This window comes from Corvus hawaiiensis, chromosome 2 (genome assembly GCF_020740725.1).
Source record: "Corvus hawaiiensis isolate bCorHaw1 chromosome 2, bCorHaw1.pri.cur, whole genome shotgun sequence".
Classification (NCBI taxonomy): Eukaryota; Metazoa; Chordata; class Aves; order Passeriformes; family Corvidae; genus Corvus; species Corvus hawaiiensis.
Window position 1 is genome coordinate 53,202,615 of NC_063214.1, and position 16,313 is coordinate 53,218,927.

The window sequence follows — 16,313 nt, forward strand, 5'->3', positions numbered from 1 at the left end:
AAAAGTCAACTTGCTAAGAATACTGTGATAGACTAACTGCAATGACTGGCCAAATTCAACTGCCTTGTACAACTGATGCAATCTTTATGTTTTTATTCCTCTGCCCTTATTTGTTGCAGTGCCTCAAGGTGAGACTGTAAGCTGTGTCGCCAGCATTGTCTTACTTTATTTATATTCATAGCTAATATTACTATCCCATAATACTTCATATTTTTCTTGTAGTTCTACCCTGTTCAGTCCTCACACCCAGTTTTCATAACCATTTTGGGTATTCAGGCTGTTGTGGTAGGGAAAGTGAGTTTTCAAACTCACATTTTATTCCCGAAAGACAATTGCACAGTGAAACCTTGAGCACTTAGATAAGAAGTGTACATAATCTTAGCTATAAATATCCTTTGGATGGTTTCTCAGCATCACCAAAATGTTGTTTATTTTTAGAGTCAGTGAACAAATAGACTCAAAAGAGTTTTAAATTTCAGGAAGTCTTTTTATTTGGTAGTAACTTTTGTCAGAAACACGAAGATTGGGATATTTAGACAAGTAAGTTACTACATTTTGTATTGCACTTTATATCTGGATGAGCTCTAATTTAATATATACACTTGAAAGGCAAGCCACATTTTAACACGTTTTTACTTGTTCATTCAAGGGAAAAAAATATCTGGGATGCTTAATTATCAGTTGATTTAAATCATGTGAACTCACAAAAAACATCAGTAGCTATCAGGATTGAGAATGATCCTTTCAAAAACTGAATTGTGGATATGTGGAAAAGCCAACCTATTGTTTTTATGTAATTGCTTCCCATTTTATTCACAGAACTCTATGCTTCACTAGAGTTACATATTTAGTTTGAATTCTTATGGGCTTTAATTGATAGATATCACACTACATTTATTTACATTTTAAAGTTATTGCTTTTGTCATAGTTGCATGAAGTTTATGTGTAAACTGTATAAAATGTGGTATTTTTATTAACTAATAAAATAAGAATCAGAGGGAAGTAGCTAGGCAGGGAGCAGACATAACACTTTAAAGTATGCAGATTCTGCAATTTTCTTTGGCAGTGTTAGACTTGCTTCTAGACAATATTTAATTACTGATCCTTTAAGCATTTATTGTTGAAGTAATAAAGGCCAGTGTGGAGGGTCCTACTAAAATCCTGAGTAAGAAGCATCCTTTGCATCGTGCACTGGGATATGAATTTCGGTACTGGTTATAATTACTTTCCAACATTTAGTTAGAATAGGGCATCCATTTTTCTCACATACAAATCTGGCCTTGCAAGTGCTTCAAAGGCTCCCCTTGCCTCCCTCAAGTGCTGTGCCTGGGAGCTCAGATGGTAAGTTGGGAACTTGAGCCCAAGGTTTGGATCTTCTCCTGCTACTCTTCTGAGCAGCTGATAAGCCACAGAACACCCACAGATTTTATATTTATAAATAATTACTCATTTGCCTTCAGAAGAGCTTCCTCTCAGACTATTATTTTACAAGTCTCCATTTGAAATGCACAAACTTTGCCCTTGCTGGGGACTGAGAGTAAGGAAACTGCAAAGTTTTTTCATTTCAAGTCAGCAAGGAAGGCTTGGTTTGCCTGCATGTAAAATTCCTAATTGCACTTTAATGTTTACAACTATAAAAATACAGGATTTGCACTAGTTATTAACCCAGCTAGTATTTGCTTTTGTGATAATAGTTGAAAGGGATTTGTTTATAACCAAATTCTCAGTGAGATGTTTTATTTTACTCCTTTTCCAGTCGGTTACTGACACCTTTCAAGTTCTGTGTGTTAGAATACAGATACAGTGAGACAGAGGTAATTAATGATGAAAATAGTTTCCCCTAACTGTACCATTAAGACAGTTAATTAAAATAATGTCAACATTTTATTCATGTAATATATATCCAAGCTGATAAGTAGGGTGTTAAGAGACAGTATGGTATTTGCTACAAAACTGTGTTTAATCTTTGAATTAAGTAAGTCTAATATCAGTTTATGCCTCTTCTGTAGCCTTTATTTCAGTGAATGATCGGTGTTACTCCATAAATCTTCTTTCAGGCTGCATTGCGTCCAGGCTTTCTCTGTGACTGAACACAGAAGTAAGATACCCAAATGCAGTGTCCTCTGTTGGGTGGAGGGACAGAACAGTGTAGTAACCAGGGCAATGGACCGGGGTGCAGGGAAACAGTTCATTTTTTGTTTTGTCACTCCATTTCAGTGTGGTGTTAAGTAGCTTCCAATGCTTCTTGGTGTCTCTTTTTCCCCCCTCATTCTTTTCTAGTTCTATCGGAAGCATATTAAAAGAGGGACAATCTTTTTCTGCATGTTTATAATATGGCTCCTGAATAGGACCTTATTTTTTTGATCCCTCCAAAGCATATTACAGGCTAATAATTAATAATATTGTGGGAAAGACTGCGCAGTTTAAAATGCTGTTACGCTTTGGTAATTTCCTCTACACTCCATCATCAGATAATAGATCATTGAGATAAAAATGAGCAAATAAAAAAAAATCCACACTTTGAGGTCTATCTGAAGGACTTATTTGATCTGCAGATTTACCAAAAATGTTGAAAACAAGACAAAAAACAACTGCATCTGTTTTGAAAATAATCAACAGCTGAAACTTTAATCTACTTGAGCTACTGATGGACTTCCAACCTAGTGTTTGGTTCATGCTGAACTTTGTACTTAATGACTTTCCCAGGCTGTTAGGGAACAGTTGTGCCATTCCACAGATTAGAACACCCTTAGGGCTGCTAAAACATGTTCTAGCTGGTAAGAGTTGCCAAAATGCTGCTATCTCTGGCAGTGATCTGGCCATACCTCCCTCTAAATGATACACTTTTTTCAGTGTAAAAATGTGTCATGATGGGGGGGCAACTCTCTAGATCTTCAGTCGTGTTTTTTGAACTTGTTACACATCTGCTATTTGCTTGATACAACTGGTGAAATATAGCTGCACTATAATGGAGAACACCCCATCTTTCCTCATTGCCTTATCCAAAGCTTGCATCATATAAATGCCAATCTTGATGGAGGAATCTTCCTACATTATACTTCTATTTTTTATATATATCTGCCAGTTCCTCTCAGAAAGAAACAAAAGAGTCATTTACAACTGATTTTTCAAGTAATGTACAGATAAGATGCATGAAAAATGTCAAAATCAAAGCCATTCAATGGAAAAAAATGTATTCATGTTTCCTTCTTATTTCAGTATAGTGTCTAGCTGTCCATCCTGATGATCTTAGTAGGCCTCTGGCACTTGATTACGTCCAGGCCTTTTCTGAAAAGCTAGAGGTGGATCATTTAACACACAATTCCTTCTTAAGCTTAGTCAAAATACTGTTTTAATTTTTCAGTGGGGAAAGAAAACCAAAAATTGATCTGTTCAGGACATGTGTTGCTGCTATTCCTCGATTGCTTCCTGATGGAATGTCAAAACTTGAGTTGATCGACTTGCTGGCAAGGTAAGCTGTTCAAGCATTGAATGACTGCTCCAGGGGAACAATGTGAAAAGCTGAGCCACAGAATATGTAACTGTTTCTTTCTATATATGCTTTAAAAAGGTAAATTGTTCTTAATGAATTAGACAAGATGTCCTAGCATCTTTTTACAGTTTTTGTGTTTTTATTATGGACTCATAATTTTATGAAAAAGTTGGTATGTCCTCCAGAACTCTTTCCCATCAGTATGTAGGTTACGTGATATTCACTATTCTTCATAAAAGTCACAGCTTATTACTGTTTTCTAACCATCACAGCATTCTGATTAACAAGAGAAAACATCTTACTTGTGTAGTGGAAAAACATGGAGATACCTGTTTAGTTTTTATTTGTGATTCCCACATGTCTCTGGTAAAACAGAATGTGCTAGTTGTGTTATGTTACAAAAAACTTCATTAAATTATTATTATTATTATTATTATTGTAAGACATAAAATGATGAGTTTAAGAAATATGATATCCCTCCATTTAATTTGTCTGAATAGACTTCGCTGAACAAGGTAGTCTACAACATGACTGCTACACCGCTTAAGTTTCAGGATGCCAAATCAATGACTTGTGGAAAATAATTATGATAAAAGGTGCTGGTCAGTGCAGAAAACTCTGTTACATTTCAGTTCAAGTATCCAAGACCAAGGTTCCAGCTTACGTTCTTTATGTAAGTGGATTATGGTATTAAATTGTTCCAAGAGGGCTTTGCAGAGTATTACTCTCAGGTAACTGTGGCAAAGCAAACTTGGCACCCTGCTCTTGCTTTTCAAACACCACAAGGAATGGCAGATGTGGGAGCCAGAAGGCTACATATAAAAACAGTTTTTTTGCTCTACGAACAACTAACTCCCAGTGATGTGCTAAAAGAGTGAAACAATTGATTCTGGTAGTAGTGCAGTGCAGCCAGCCAAACAAGCCAAATCATCAGCCAACAGTAGGTGTGCTGCAGTGCCTGGCCAGCTTGATTTCCTTGTGTGCACGTTGTCTGCTATAAATCACTTGTAGGTTGTTTTAAATCATTACATTATCAAATTATTTAGATACCATATTAAACAGTTGCATCAGTTCCGCTTAAGGGAAATTTAAAAGGACATGTTTTCCTTTAATCCAGTATTTTAAGTAGAGGTCTATCCTTATTAATGGCCTTAACTGAGCTGGTAAAAAGCACATATCTATTCAGGTGACAGCTCTTCAATCACAGGATTGTCCAGGTCAGACTCTTAAGAAAATTTGGAGACCGGTGTGGGTTTCTTTATAAATTAATGCTACTCTTCTTAGGTCTCACAACTGTCTACTGACACCAGTATAACCACTGGTCTATCTTTATTCTGTCATCAAACTTAATTTAGAAAAGGTCAGCTGTGATTCTGAGTATTTCTTGGGTAATTGCCCTGCTGGGAAAATGCAAGCAGTAAGTTTGCCCACTTATCTGACTTTGACTGTGAAAAGAAGTGAGGCATCAAGAGGAGCTGAGGAAAGCACCTCTAGAGCAACTTCAGAAGTAAATTACATGCTCGGCCTTTCCCCAAGACGGGGAACTCTGGGAATCTGTTCTCCTCTCCTACATGTATTCATGCTACAGCATCTTTGAGACATTGGTAGTGTTTTAAGTTCTCTTCCTAAGTATAAGCAAGGGAAACACAATTTAGGTAAATTAGGTAGGTACATAATAGGTTGGAAAGCAATTAACAGTTTATGGTTCAGGAGACATATAGTGTTGAAGTAACTGGGTAGGGTCTCAGTATTGCAGAGCAGGATCACAAACTGAGCAGATACAAAGAAGCAATGATCCTATGAAAAGACAAACCATCACATGTCTAGGTCTACAAGGTTTTCAAAGAAGTTCTTCTGATCTAGTCAGTATCAAGGATGCCTGATCTAGAGAACAACATCCGAGCTGGGGCGTTGTGGTTGAAGAACAGACTGACCAGAGAACAAGGGGAGAAAAGATTGGTGAATTGTAAAAATTAGGTCTATTTAGCCTGGGAGAGCATGAACTGAAAACTGTCTTCAAAAGCATTCCTTCAGAGAGGAAAGTAATAAACTGTTTACAGAATGAATACCTGGCCTAGACTTAATGTAAATCACCAGAATGCCCCATCACCAGAGCTGCTTCTACATTCTGTATACTGTCCCATGTTTATTTGAGACCAGACTGACTACTTCTCCCAGTTAGGAAAGTGTAGGCGCAGAAGGTAGGCATCTGCAGTTCAAGAGAACACTGCATTACAATATTGTGTGTTCTGGGTCAGAAACTAAACTCAGTACAGGGATAAGAAACTTCAAAGAGGTAAGGTTTCAGATTCTCCCTGTTTTTCCAAAGAACCCTAGAAGCAGTTCTGCCAGGGATTTCTGTGGGCCTGTGCTGTTGGGATGGAAAGCTGTTAAATATTTTCTTTTCACAAGAGATAAAGTTACATCTTTGAGTTAACTGGTTCTTCTATTCACAGTTTGGTTTGATTTTTTCATCCTGACAACAGATGTGTCTTTTGGAGGTTTTCAGAAGGAGTCTGTAAGTCAGCAGCTACACTTTTTTCCAGGACAGCTGTATTCAAATTATAAACCATGAAGCAGATGTCAAGTATATTCTGTACCTTTTGCCCTTTCACTGCCCACTCCAACCATTCATTACAAATTCCTGAGTAGGTCTTGAATTTAACTGACTCAAGTGCAAACAAACAAACTTGTACTTGCTTCCTGCACTGCCTGTCATACAGTGGTAATACATAGGTGGATTCTTATGCTCCATTTGAGTTTCGTCTCGTTAGATAAAGCCACTGGGCAGTAACTTGGGCTTAGGAGATGTCTTTTGTATCCTCTTTTCTGTTATTGCTTTGTGTCACTGTGGAAGTCATTTCATGGATGACTTAACTGTGGTCTCAAAAGGTTTTGCTTGTTTATCTGGTTTTGGCATTCCAAAAGGGAGACAAAAATGATCCTTTCTTAGCACAACAAAATACCGTGTTTCTAAATATATATATAGAAAGTCATGTGGTTATTAAAGCATAACAGTTATTTTTGGAGTTATAGTCGCCGGGGGTGAATTTTCATGGCAGTTGTTTTCTTTTTGGTTAAATAACGTGTCCCCTGCCTCCAAATTAGGTAGCTATAATGAACGAGATTTTTTATGAACCACATCTCATCATACACTTCCAACTGAATGGAATTTGGTTCCACTCCATTTGCTATTTTGGTTTTTTTTCTCCTAGCTTTGTGTCCATTTCATTATAATGAGTCCTCCTTTTCAACTGTGTAGATTAAATGTAGATAAAATACTTTGAAAATGAGTTCTAACACACTACAGAAAATTGCAGTCTCATGGGTAATTAAAACAAAATACATCATAAAGGCAATGAACCAAAAATTGCAGGACACACTAATCTGAATTTACTTTATTCTGCCAACTTCTAACAAAGAAGTGGTTTGATGATTTCTGTGTCCAAAGAAAGTATAAAAAATTTCTGTGTTGAGAAGAATTTCAACATGATGCAAATAAAGAAAATAAAATTTGAAAATGGGATCTGAAATGTCACCATCTTTCAGAAGGACTTTGAGGGTGTTCAGTGTGTTTCTAAAAGTATAGAAAGTCCTGAGGCTGTTTTTCACATTTCCTCATCCTAAGTCATTAAAAACATAAAGCGTTTTTTTAATTCAAATGCCTAACTTTAATTATTTTGAAGATCTGATTTCATAAATTATGATTTGCATCTTTGCTAAAGATTTGTTTTAACTGTTAGCTGAGCTGTTGTGATTATTTTCTTTTTATATTTAATGTTAACAAATAAATACATAAATTATGTATTTAAATTATGTAAGCCTTTTGTTACCATGCCTACATGGAAGTTATTGACTTATGAGTAAATAAAAAATATACTTGGTCTGGGAAAAGTTGCCAAATTATGTACTTTAAAGATACTCTGTTTTAGGAGGGGAATATACTTCTTTTGGATCCATGAATATCTTCCGCTGTAGCAAGAATTACCATACAGAAAACAGGTCAAAGATGTTAATTGTGGTCAGCAATAATGAAACCATGATAGCATCATCCACCATTTTCATTGGGAATTTTCCCTCGCTGTTGCGTTACGGATGCTTCTTACCACGATAAACACTCCTCATATCTTTTATTATCTGACATTTACTTACAGGCTGTCTATCCATATGGATGATGAACTTCGACACATTGCACAGAATTCTCTTCAGGGTCTACTTGTTGACTTTGTTGACTGGCGGGAGGATGTACTCTTTGGTTTCACTAATTTTCTGCTACGTGAAGTGAATGATATGCATCATACCCTTCTCGATACTTCACTGAAGTTGCTGCTACAATTGCTTACGCAGTGGAAGCTTGTAATACACACTCCAGGAAAAGCTTCTGAGCAGGCCAAAACCAGATCTGCAGAGGTATGGAATCAAGAGATCTGTGTCCTAACATTTTTACTAATTGAAGGCAGAAATTATATTCCTTGATACTGCTGTGGTTTTTGTGTTTTGTATTTACTCACCTGAGAAGAATTCACTATGCAAGAATTTTTAGGTAATTAGTTCACATGTCTTTTGAGGACAGCCATGTCCTTGTGTAATACAGCAGATGTTGTTGTTGAGCAACATAAGAGAATGCATGTCAAACTAAAATATGCACATCAACAAAAGCACATAAAGTAAAATATGTGTATGTAGATGTAGCAGAAGGACATTTTCCCAGGGCTGAAACAGATTGATAATGCTAGTGGGAATGCTGTGAAGAGTGAAGTAGACCTTCTTTTCCCTTGGTTGATTCAGACACATCAAAGAACCTGCTTGTTACCATAGCCTGCTGTCTCCATGTGTTACAAACATTTCTGGGAACTGAACAGCTTTTCTCCTACTTCTCCCATCTGCACTGTCCCACAGATATTTTCATTATGAGAAATGATTTTTAGGTTTATCTCCTAAACTAATCACACTGGCTATGTTTTCCTTTGGGCAAACATGATGTGTGTTTTGTATCACAGAGGACCTTTAATTAATAGGTAATAACAGGAGTAAATAAAAATAAAATCTAGCATAAAATAAATAAAATTAGCATAAAAAGGTAAATCCTCACATACTTTTCATTAAGTATTGTTACACTTTACTGGTGGGGTTGGCTTCTAGAGACCACCTACCTAAGGTGTTGGCTGCTTCAGGACCAAAGAAGCATGAGGACATGCTATCTGGAGTAGAAAAAGTGTGATGTTCACAGTCTGACTTATTCATTTTTAGCGGAGGATGGAAAAAAGTGGGTAGATTAATTGAAAATTAGAGGGAAGGATTTGTTCAAAGGACTCTACTCATACACTGCTGTTGTGGAACAAGATAACCTAAAGCAACAAAACTTGGTTGTTTGAGGGAATATGTCAAGTTTCCCAGTACCGCATCTGCATGGCCTCTGCATTTTGTTTCTTTATGTGTCCTAGTTAAATAGAATATTTCTTAGAGACCTGGTTTGCAAACACCACCACTCCATTTTCCCCCTCTTGCCCTGTTCTACAGTTGATACCAAATGGATCCAGCCACAGAATACAGTCAGAAAGAGGCCCCTATTCTAACGTCCTGCACGCAGTCGAAGGATTCGCACTGGTTCTGCTGTGTAGTTTCCAGGTTGCTACGCGGAAACTGGCTGTTTTAATCCTCCGAGAAATCCGTTCTTTATTCTTGGCCCTTGGCCAGGCAGAGGTAGGATCTTTCTCTTCTGGAACTTGCAGTTAAAATTTCCCGAAGATAAAGCTCAAAACTGCTATTACAATTGCTTTTACTGTAATTGCTGCAGTGTAGCAGGTATGCACTTAGTTTATAAAAAAGCATTTGATTCTGTTTGCCTTAACACTGCAAACCTTTCTGTGCACTCAACAATGTAACATTAATGGCAAATGCCCTCTATAAGAATTTGAAGGGAAGTGTATAGCAACTTCATATTTTCTCTTGGAAAGATGTGACTGTAAAATACACTGTAAAACCTTTTTTTACTGCATGGGTCATTTTTGTATTGTCAAGATTATAAATTTATATTGGAAATGAAACCCATTCCTGTAGCATACTATTTTGTGAAAAAACCCACAGCACAAGACACCTTTAAGATCATTCACATACATTTTCCTTCTGTAGTAAAGACCTCTAAGTCTTTTTTATGGATACAGAAATATGGAGAGTCATGTTGTGTATGGCGGTCACAGCTCAGTGAGCCATCTAAATGCCTAAGAACACAAATATGTGTGTTCATGGCAAAGGAATGCTTCAATAAACAGTAAGCTAATTTTTCAGTCTTCTGATACCAGCTATCCAAAGTCATTTGGGATTTTCTGATATGTGCTTTTGTTCTCTAAGCAGTGAGCTATAGCCACAAATTAACTTCATTTCAAACCACAGCCTGGACTTAGTTCTGAGATTAATTTGAAAAAGACAAAATGTACCCATCATTAACAATGAATATTTCTGGCTACTTCAGATTCATGTCATAATTTTTAGATGGTTCTGTTTCATGTCCTGGAAAAATAAGAAGGGAAATAATCTGGTCAGGAGAGCAGTAAACTTGTATTCTCTGTATTATGCAGGATGATGACAGACCTATGATTGATGTCATGGATCAGTTGAGTTCCTCTATTCTTGAAAGCTTTATTCATGTGGCTGTTTCAGATTCAGTAAGTACTACTTTACTGTTACTGCTCATGTTTACATAACAAATATCAGACGTGAAAGACTAAAAATAAAACTGCTGAAAATCAAAGAAATCATACAGCTTTAAGGCTTCAGCCATCTACCCAAGAGCTCCAAGGCTCCACAATGTCCCAGACAATCTGTTCCATGAAAATAATCATACTATGGATATGAAAGATACTACATACAGAAAAAAGACCAGTTGAGAAAGTCTTATTGCTGAAACCACCTGATGCTGGAGGCACTTGGAAGTCACTCGCTGCTATCATCTGTTTGAAAAGGGACTAAGTTTTAGCTCCCTTGTGTCCTCAGAAAGTGGCCCTGCCTGCAAACCTGAGCCTAAGCTCTAGAGTAATTCACAGCTGGGGTGAATCTCTCCTTTCGCTTTCTCAAGTCCCTGATGTGTCTGACATGCACCAGTGAAAGCAGAGATTGAGCATTTCGAATAAAAAAGTGTCAGTAGAAGAACTGATATATAAGACAACTTTTTTTGCTTGCTGTCTTAGAGATTAGTGTGGGCCCATTTCTGGAGGGCAGGAACAATCAGTTTGGGGTGCTTTTCAGCCTGATGAAATTTAAAGCAACAAATGGTCCTTGCCACATTGAGTGCCCTTTCCAGGGTTGTGGCTTTGAATCCGCATATTGGGTGCTTAAAAAAGTAACCCCAGCCAGCAGTCAAGCCTCACACAGCTGCTCACTCACTTCCCCACCAGTGGGGTCGGGGAGAGAATCGGAAGGGTAAAAGCTAGACAACTCGTGGGTTGAGGTAAAGACAATTTAATAGGGAAAGCAAAAGCCATGCACACAAGCAAAGCAAAACAAGGAATTAATTCACCGCTTTCCATGGGCAGGCAGGTGTTCAGCCATCCCCAGGAGAGCAGGGTTCCAGCACATAGTGGTAACTTGGGAAGACAAATGTCTTCACTCCAAACATGTCCTTTTTCCTCCTTCTTCTCCCACTTTATGTACTAAGCATGATGTTACATGGTCTGGAATATCCCTTTGATCAGTTTGGGTCACCTGTCCTGGCTGTGTCTCCTCCCAGACTCCCAAGCACCCCCATCATCCTCACCAGCATGTCAGGACAAAAAGCAGAAAAGGCCTTGGCTCTGTGCAAGCCCTGCTCAGCAATAACAAAAACATCTCTGTATTATCAACCCTGTGTTCAGCATAAATCCAAAACACAGCCCCATACCAGCCACTGCGAAGAAAATAAACTCTACCCCAGCCAAAACCAGCACAGAAGGGGACATTGAACTGGTGGGGAGGTTGGGCCCTTCTACAGCTGAAAACAGAAACTGAGCAGGAAAGAGACATTCTGACTTCACAATACAGGAATTAGGAAATTCATCTGAAATAGCAGCACCTGGGTTTGGGTGTTGCAGTTTTAGAGGCCAAGGTTTGAATTTTGTGCTTTCATTCTGCTCATTAATAATAAAGCAAAGCAAATGTCTTTGCCTCTGTGCCTGGTCTCTGACTAGTGCAGCAAGGAGTGTTAATTTATCTTTTCTCTCTGTAGACAACGATCCCATTAACACACAGCGTGGATTTGCAGTGGCTGGTGGAGTGGAATGCTGTCCTAGTAAACAGCCATTACGATGTGAAAAGTCCTTCCCATGTTTGGATATTTGCACAGTCCGTTAAAGACCCATGGGTTCTTTGCCTCTTCAGTTTTCTTAGGCAGGAGAATCTACCAAAACACTGTCCTACAGCTCTCAGCTATGCTTGGCCATATGCCTTCACGAGGCTGCAGCTGATAATGCCTCTTGTGGATCCAAAGTAAGTGGGAACCTGCATTTCACTTTCTTTTGTATGGGCTGTGTGATTTTAATATAAGCTTTTCTTTAGTCTCATGTTTCAGTATCAGTCCACAAGTCCTGCAAGGTACCACACAGAAATTGGTGCCACACAGGTTTGAGTTACGTAATTGTAATTTTTAAGGTGGAAAACTCCAGTTTTCTACCTTCCGTGATTTTTCCTGTGTATCATGTCATGTTGAATTGCTGGCAGATACATAGCATGTTTTATTCCCTTTTAAAATATTTTAAACTACAGTGTAATTAAGAGTGGGAAATCATTTTAATAATTATAATTTATTTTTAAATTCTAGTATTCCTGTTAATGCAAAGAAAACAAGTACAGCAAGCAGTGGAGACAACTATGTTACTTTGTGGAGAAACTACCTTATTCTGTGCTTTGGAGTAGCAAAGCCCAGTATTATGAGCCCAGGACACCTGCGTGCTTCAACACCAGAGATCATGGCTACCACTCCTGATGGAACAGTGAACTACGATAATAAGGTGATGCATCCTGTTTCAAGTAGACTATTTGTTTAGGAGAATTTTAAGCTGCATCTTCATGCAAAATCATATTCTGATGAAAGTATTTCAGTTAAGGAATATTTTGATGTATATTTTGATATATGCGACCTACTTAACACACATAATTAACAATTAAAACATCTGTATGATATGATGTGTTGATAAATATTTGGCAAAAGCCATGGAGTTTTCAATATATTGCTCTTTTTTTTTTTTAGCATTCTGGGTGATGTGCATTCAAAATATAGGTCTGGACATGTGTTTTGAAGTTAACTTTAGTTTTTCATCCCCTTTCTTTCCTTGTAGAGCACTCCAATTTGTAAATTTAAAACATTAAGCAATAAAGCAGATTTCTGAATGAAAATTTTGTTCCCGTTGGATATATGCCTGTCAGAAGCAATAATATATAAAATACACTTTCAAGTAGTAGAAACCTAAGAGGAGCAGTAGTTCCACAAATGCAATTACTGGAATATTTTGATGAAGCAACAAATTAAGTAAATTACAATAATCTGAACTAAAGAGATTTCCCAGATGTCTTTGCTTGTTAGACATTATTAAGATGATTGGGAAGTAGCAGACATCCAATTAGACTGGTGGATTGATAGCTATAACAGTAAAATCATTCCAGTATGTTTTTAAAATATATATTGATTCTTGGACAATGTTTGTTTGTAAAAAAAAAATAATTGTTTACTTGATATTCTGACAATTAAATTCAACAATATTTTAATATATTTTAGGCTATTGGAACTCCATCTGTTGGAGTCTTACTAAAGCAGCTAGTTCCTTTGATGAGACTTGAAAGCATAGAAATAACAGAATCACTTGTGTTAGGATTTGGAAGAACAAATTCCCTTGTTTTCAGGTACTTCTCCACTTATCATATTTTCAGTTATTTGCCTCTAATACAAGTGCTTTATTTATGTTGTAACTTAAATATATATTTAAATTTTTATTTGCACTTAAGAACTTTGTTTTTATATATATTTGTTTGAATAATAATTAATGCATATCAAAGGACATTAGATTTTGTTTACAAATATTTATGTTTTTTTAATTTAGGGAATTAGTAGAAGAACTTCACCCACTAATGAAAGAAGCCCTAGAAAGAAGACCAGAGGTTAGTTGCAAAAATCAAATGCACTAGTTTTTTAAAACTGAAAAATTCTCTGTTTGAAATACAAATACATTCTTTTGTACTAACTAGCAAATTAAGCTCTGTGTGCAACAAGAATTTTATTAATTGTATAATTTAAAATAATTCCATTAAAATCTAGTTTAATTTAAATTCTGTCGGTGATCCAAAATGTACAATATAGAACTCCATTCTGAGGAAAAATTTCCCATCCAATATGGAACCTCCTGATACAGACCTTCGATATATTGGAAATTCACTTTCAGTATCGGAAAAAAAATGTGCTTTAATGCAGCTGGGCTACAAGCACATTTTGTAGCAGTGTTTAGATGTGCTTTTATTTTCAGGGCAGGCTTCACAGAATCACAGAATCACAGAATCACAGAATCACAGAATGGCTGGAAGGGACCAAAGTGGTCCAACCTCCCTGCTCAAGCAGGATCATCCTGGATCACATGGCACAGGATTCATTCTAAATATGATCAGTTAACTGACAAATTAATCAGAGTTTTCACCTTCATTATAGTACTCTCTTTTGTTACAAGAGAAGATGATGCTGGAAGGGTTTCCAACAGATCTTCCAATCCACACAAGGTTCTTAAAAACCTCTGGTAATAAAATCTGTAGCCTCAGTAAGCAGTTTAGTCTCAGGATGTGTCTATGCAGCTAAAGAGGAAAGCCATGGCGAGAGCTTCTGTACTAGACTCAAGTTGCTGTTCTGCTCAGTTTTCCATCCTTGACTCGGTTTTGGACCATTCCATCTGACTCCAGGATAGAAATCTGAGATGGCTCATGGACAATTCTTAATAATTCCGTGTCTGGTAAATGTCCACAGCCATTTCCATTCTGCATGACTTCACACCTCAATTCAGTTATGTGTCCCTATGAAGACACTGATTTGAAGGTCACTTGTTTTGATACTGGGCAGAAGAGGATTAATACACCTTAGTGCAGCCACTTGCCTGTGCATTTTGTCTGTGCACCTTTTAAGACAACTTGGACTTGAAAAGCCTTTCCTGGAGACATACAAATCCAGTCTACCCTCAGGAAAGGAATTGCTAGAATTCAGAGGTTTACTGTATACTGTGAGAGCAAATTTAGCACATGAAATTGTTAGTAGAAGAATACGAGGACGAGAGACTGCAATGTTTATTCTTGTGTTTTTCCTGATATGAATTAATGGGCCACCTTTCTGCAAACAGTGCCACCTGGAAACCCAGGAGTGACTGTATGGGTTGTGTAGCTGTAGAGAACATGGCAGGCCTCCATGTCAGCAGGCAGGTATCCAACACACCAGAAACAATGTCCTTGAACATATGCTATGACTAGGAAGAGAATTGCAGGCATGGCCAAGAGCTGCAGGGGTAAACCAAAATGGACATTACACAAGATCCGCCCCTGTGGGCGCTGGCACGGAGCTTGCCAGGTCACCTCTGACACTGTTGCACAGCAGGAGGCAGCTGTGTCTGGTAAAATACAGTATTACAATAAAACTGCTTTTTTCTCTACATGTACTTCCTGGAACCTTAAAGGTGTAACAAGAGAAGAACAGGGCTCTGAAGAGAACAAATCAAATGGCATAATTATTTGAATAAAACCTTTGGCTACGATGCTGCAATTCTGCCAATTCTGGGTCAGAATACCGGGCAGAGCATCATTTTGTTCTCCCACACATCTACTGCTGGCTGTGGACAGAGCCAGAGTCCTAGAAGAGACAAGCCTTTGATCTCAGTATCACTCAGTTTTGAAGAGCAAAATCTGCATTTTCTCTGAGCTTTTCTTGTTTCTTTGAGTGCAATAGCAGCTTTTTTACCTTCTTGTGTTTTTCTTGCTTAGGGGAGATACAGAATACAAAGTCAATTTAGCCTTTCGGTAAAGACCAGGCCTTGTTGCATTCACATCTTTCCAGGCAAGATAGAAGACAGAAAGGACAGCTTTCTAGAAGGCAGTGGGATACAATGAGCCAGTTAACAACCATGCAGTCCTGTTCTGTGGGAGGAGTACATTACTGTGGGCAAAACCCCTGCAGTCAACACACCCCACAGTGAACTGGAGTGGTGTCTGCTAGGAGCTCATGGGTGATGGTGTGCTGCAGCATTGCCAAGTTCAGGAATGGCTAATCACTAAGATATCTTCCCCAGGTCTGGGTATATGTTCTGCTCTTTAAGTGCCTCCAGCACCCAAACTAGATGATATTAAACTAACGTGAATATCCCTATTACCTGAAGATAGCATGGCTTTTTGGTACAGGAACCTTGAATATTAGTTATTTTTATCCAGTATTTCATTATTTAATTTCGACATTTTCAATAAGTACTAAAGCAGTTGTTAACAATTTTTTCAAGAGTAGTTACAAAGACAAAAAATGGATCATATTCAGTTCTTTGTTGATGTGTAAGCACAGTGTTGTGGTGAAATACCCAAAAGCACTCAGGTTCCTTCATGAAGAAAATTCTTAAACTGCAATTCTTAAATCTCACTGCAATACTGGCATTTCTGAAGCTACTAGTTTTTAATTTATGCACCTATGCATATAAACATGGCTGTTACTTTAAATTCCAAGAACAAGAAACGTCGAGAACGACGAGATCTACTAAGGCTGCAGCTACTGCGAATTTTTGAACTCCTTGCTGATGCTGGTGTTATAAGTGACAGGTAGGACTATCACTCATCATAAAT

At 37.6% G+C, this 16,313-nt stretch overlaps 1 protein-coding gene across 11 annotated transcripts in view; it reads left to right on the top strand.

The window, feature by feature from the left end:
* The window catches only part of FRY (FRY microtubule binding protein), a 227,796-nt gene that overhangs the window by 139,142 nt on the left and 72,341 nt on the right, over positions 1 to 16,313 (top strand). For all 11 annotated transcript variants that reach the window (XM_048295017.1, XM_048295020.1, XM_048295021.1 and 8 more), the window contains 9 exons: positions 3,366 to 3,473; positions 7,649 to 7,904; positions 9,015 to 9,197; positions 10,073 to 10,159; positions 11,695 to 11,954; positions 12,286 to 12,475; positions 13,240 to 13,364; positions 13,562 to 13,619; positions 16,198 to 16,289. In XM_048295017.1, coding sequence (XP_048150974.1) covers positions 3,366 to 3,473; positions 7,649 to 7,904; positions 9,015 to 9,197; positions 10,073 to 10,159; positions 11,695 to 11,954; positions 12,286 to 12,475; positions 13,240 to 13,364; positions 13,562 to 13,619; positions 16,198 to 16,289 — 1,359 coding nt within the window. The remainder of the gene's footprint in view (positions 1 to 3,365; positions 3,474 to 7,648; positions 7,905 to 9,014; positions 9,198 to 10,072; positions 10,160 to 11,694; positions 11,955 to 12,285; positions 12,476 to 13,239; positions 13,365 to 13,561; positions 13,620 to 16,197; positions 16,290 to 16,313) is intronic.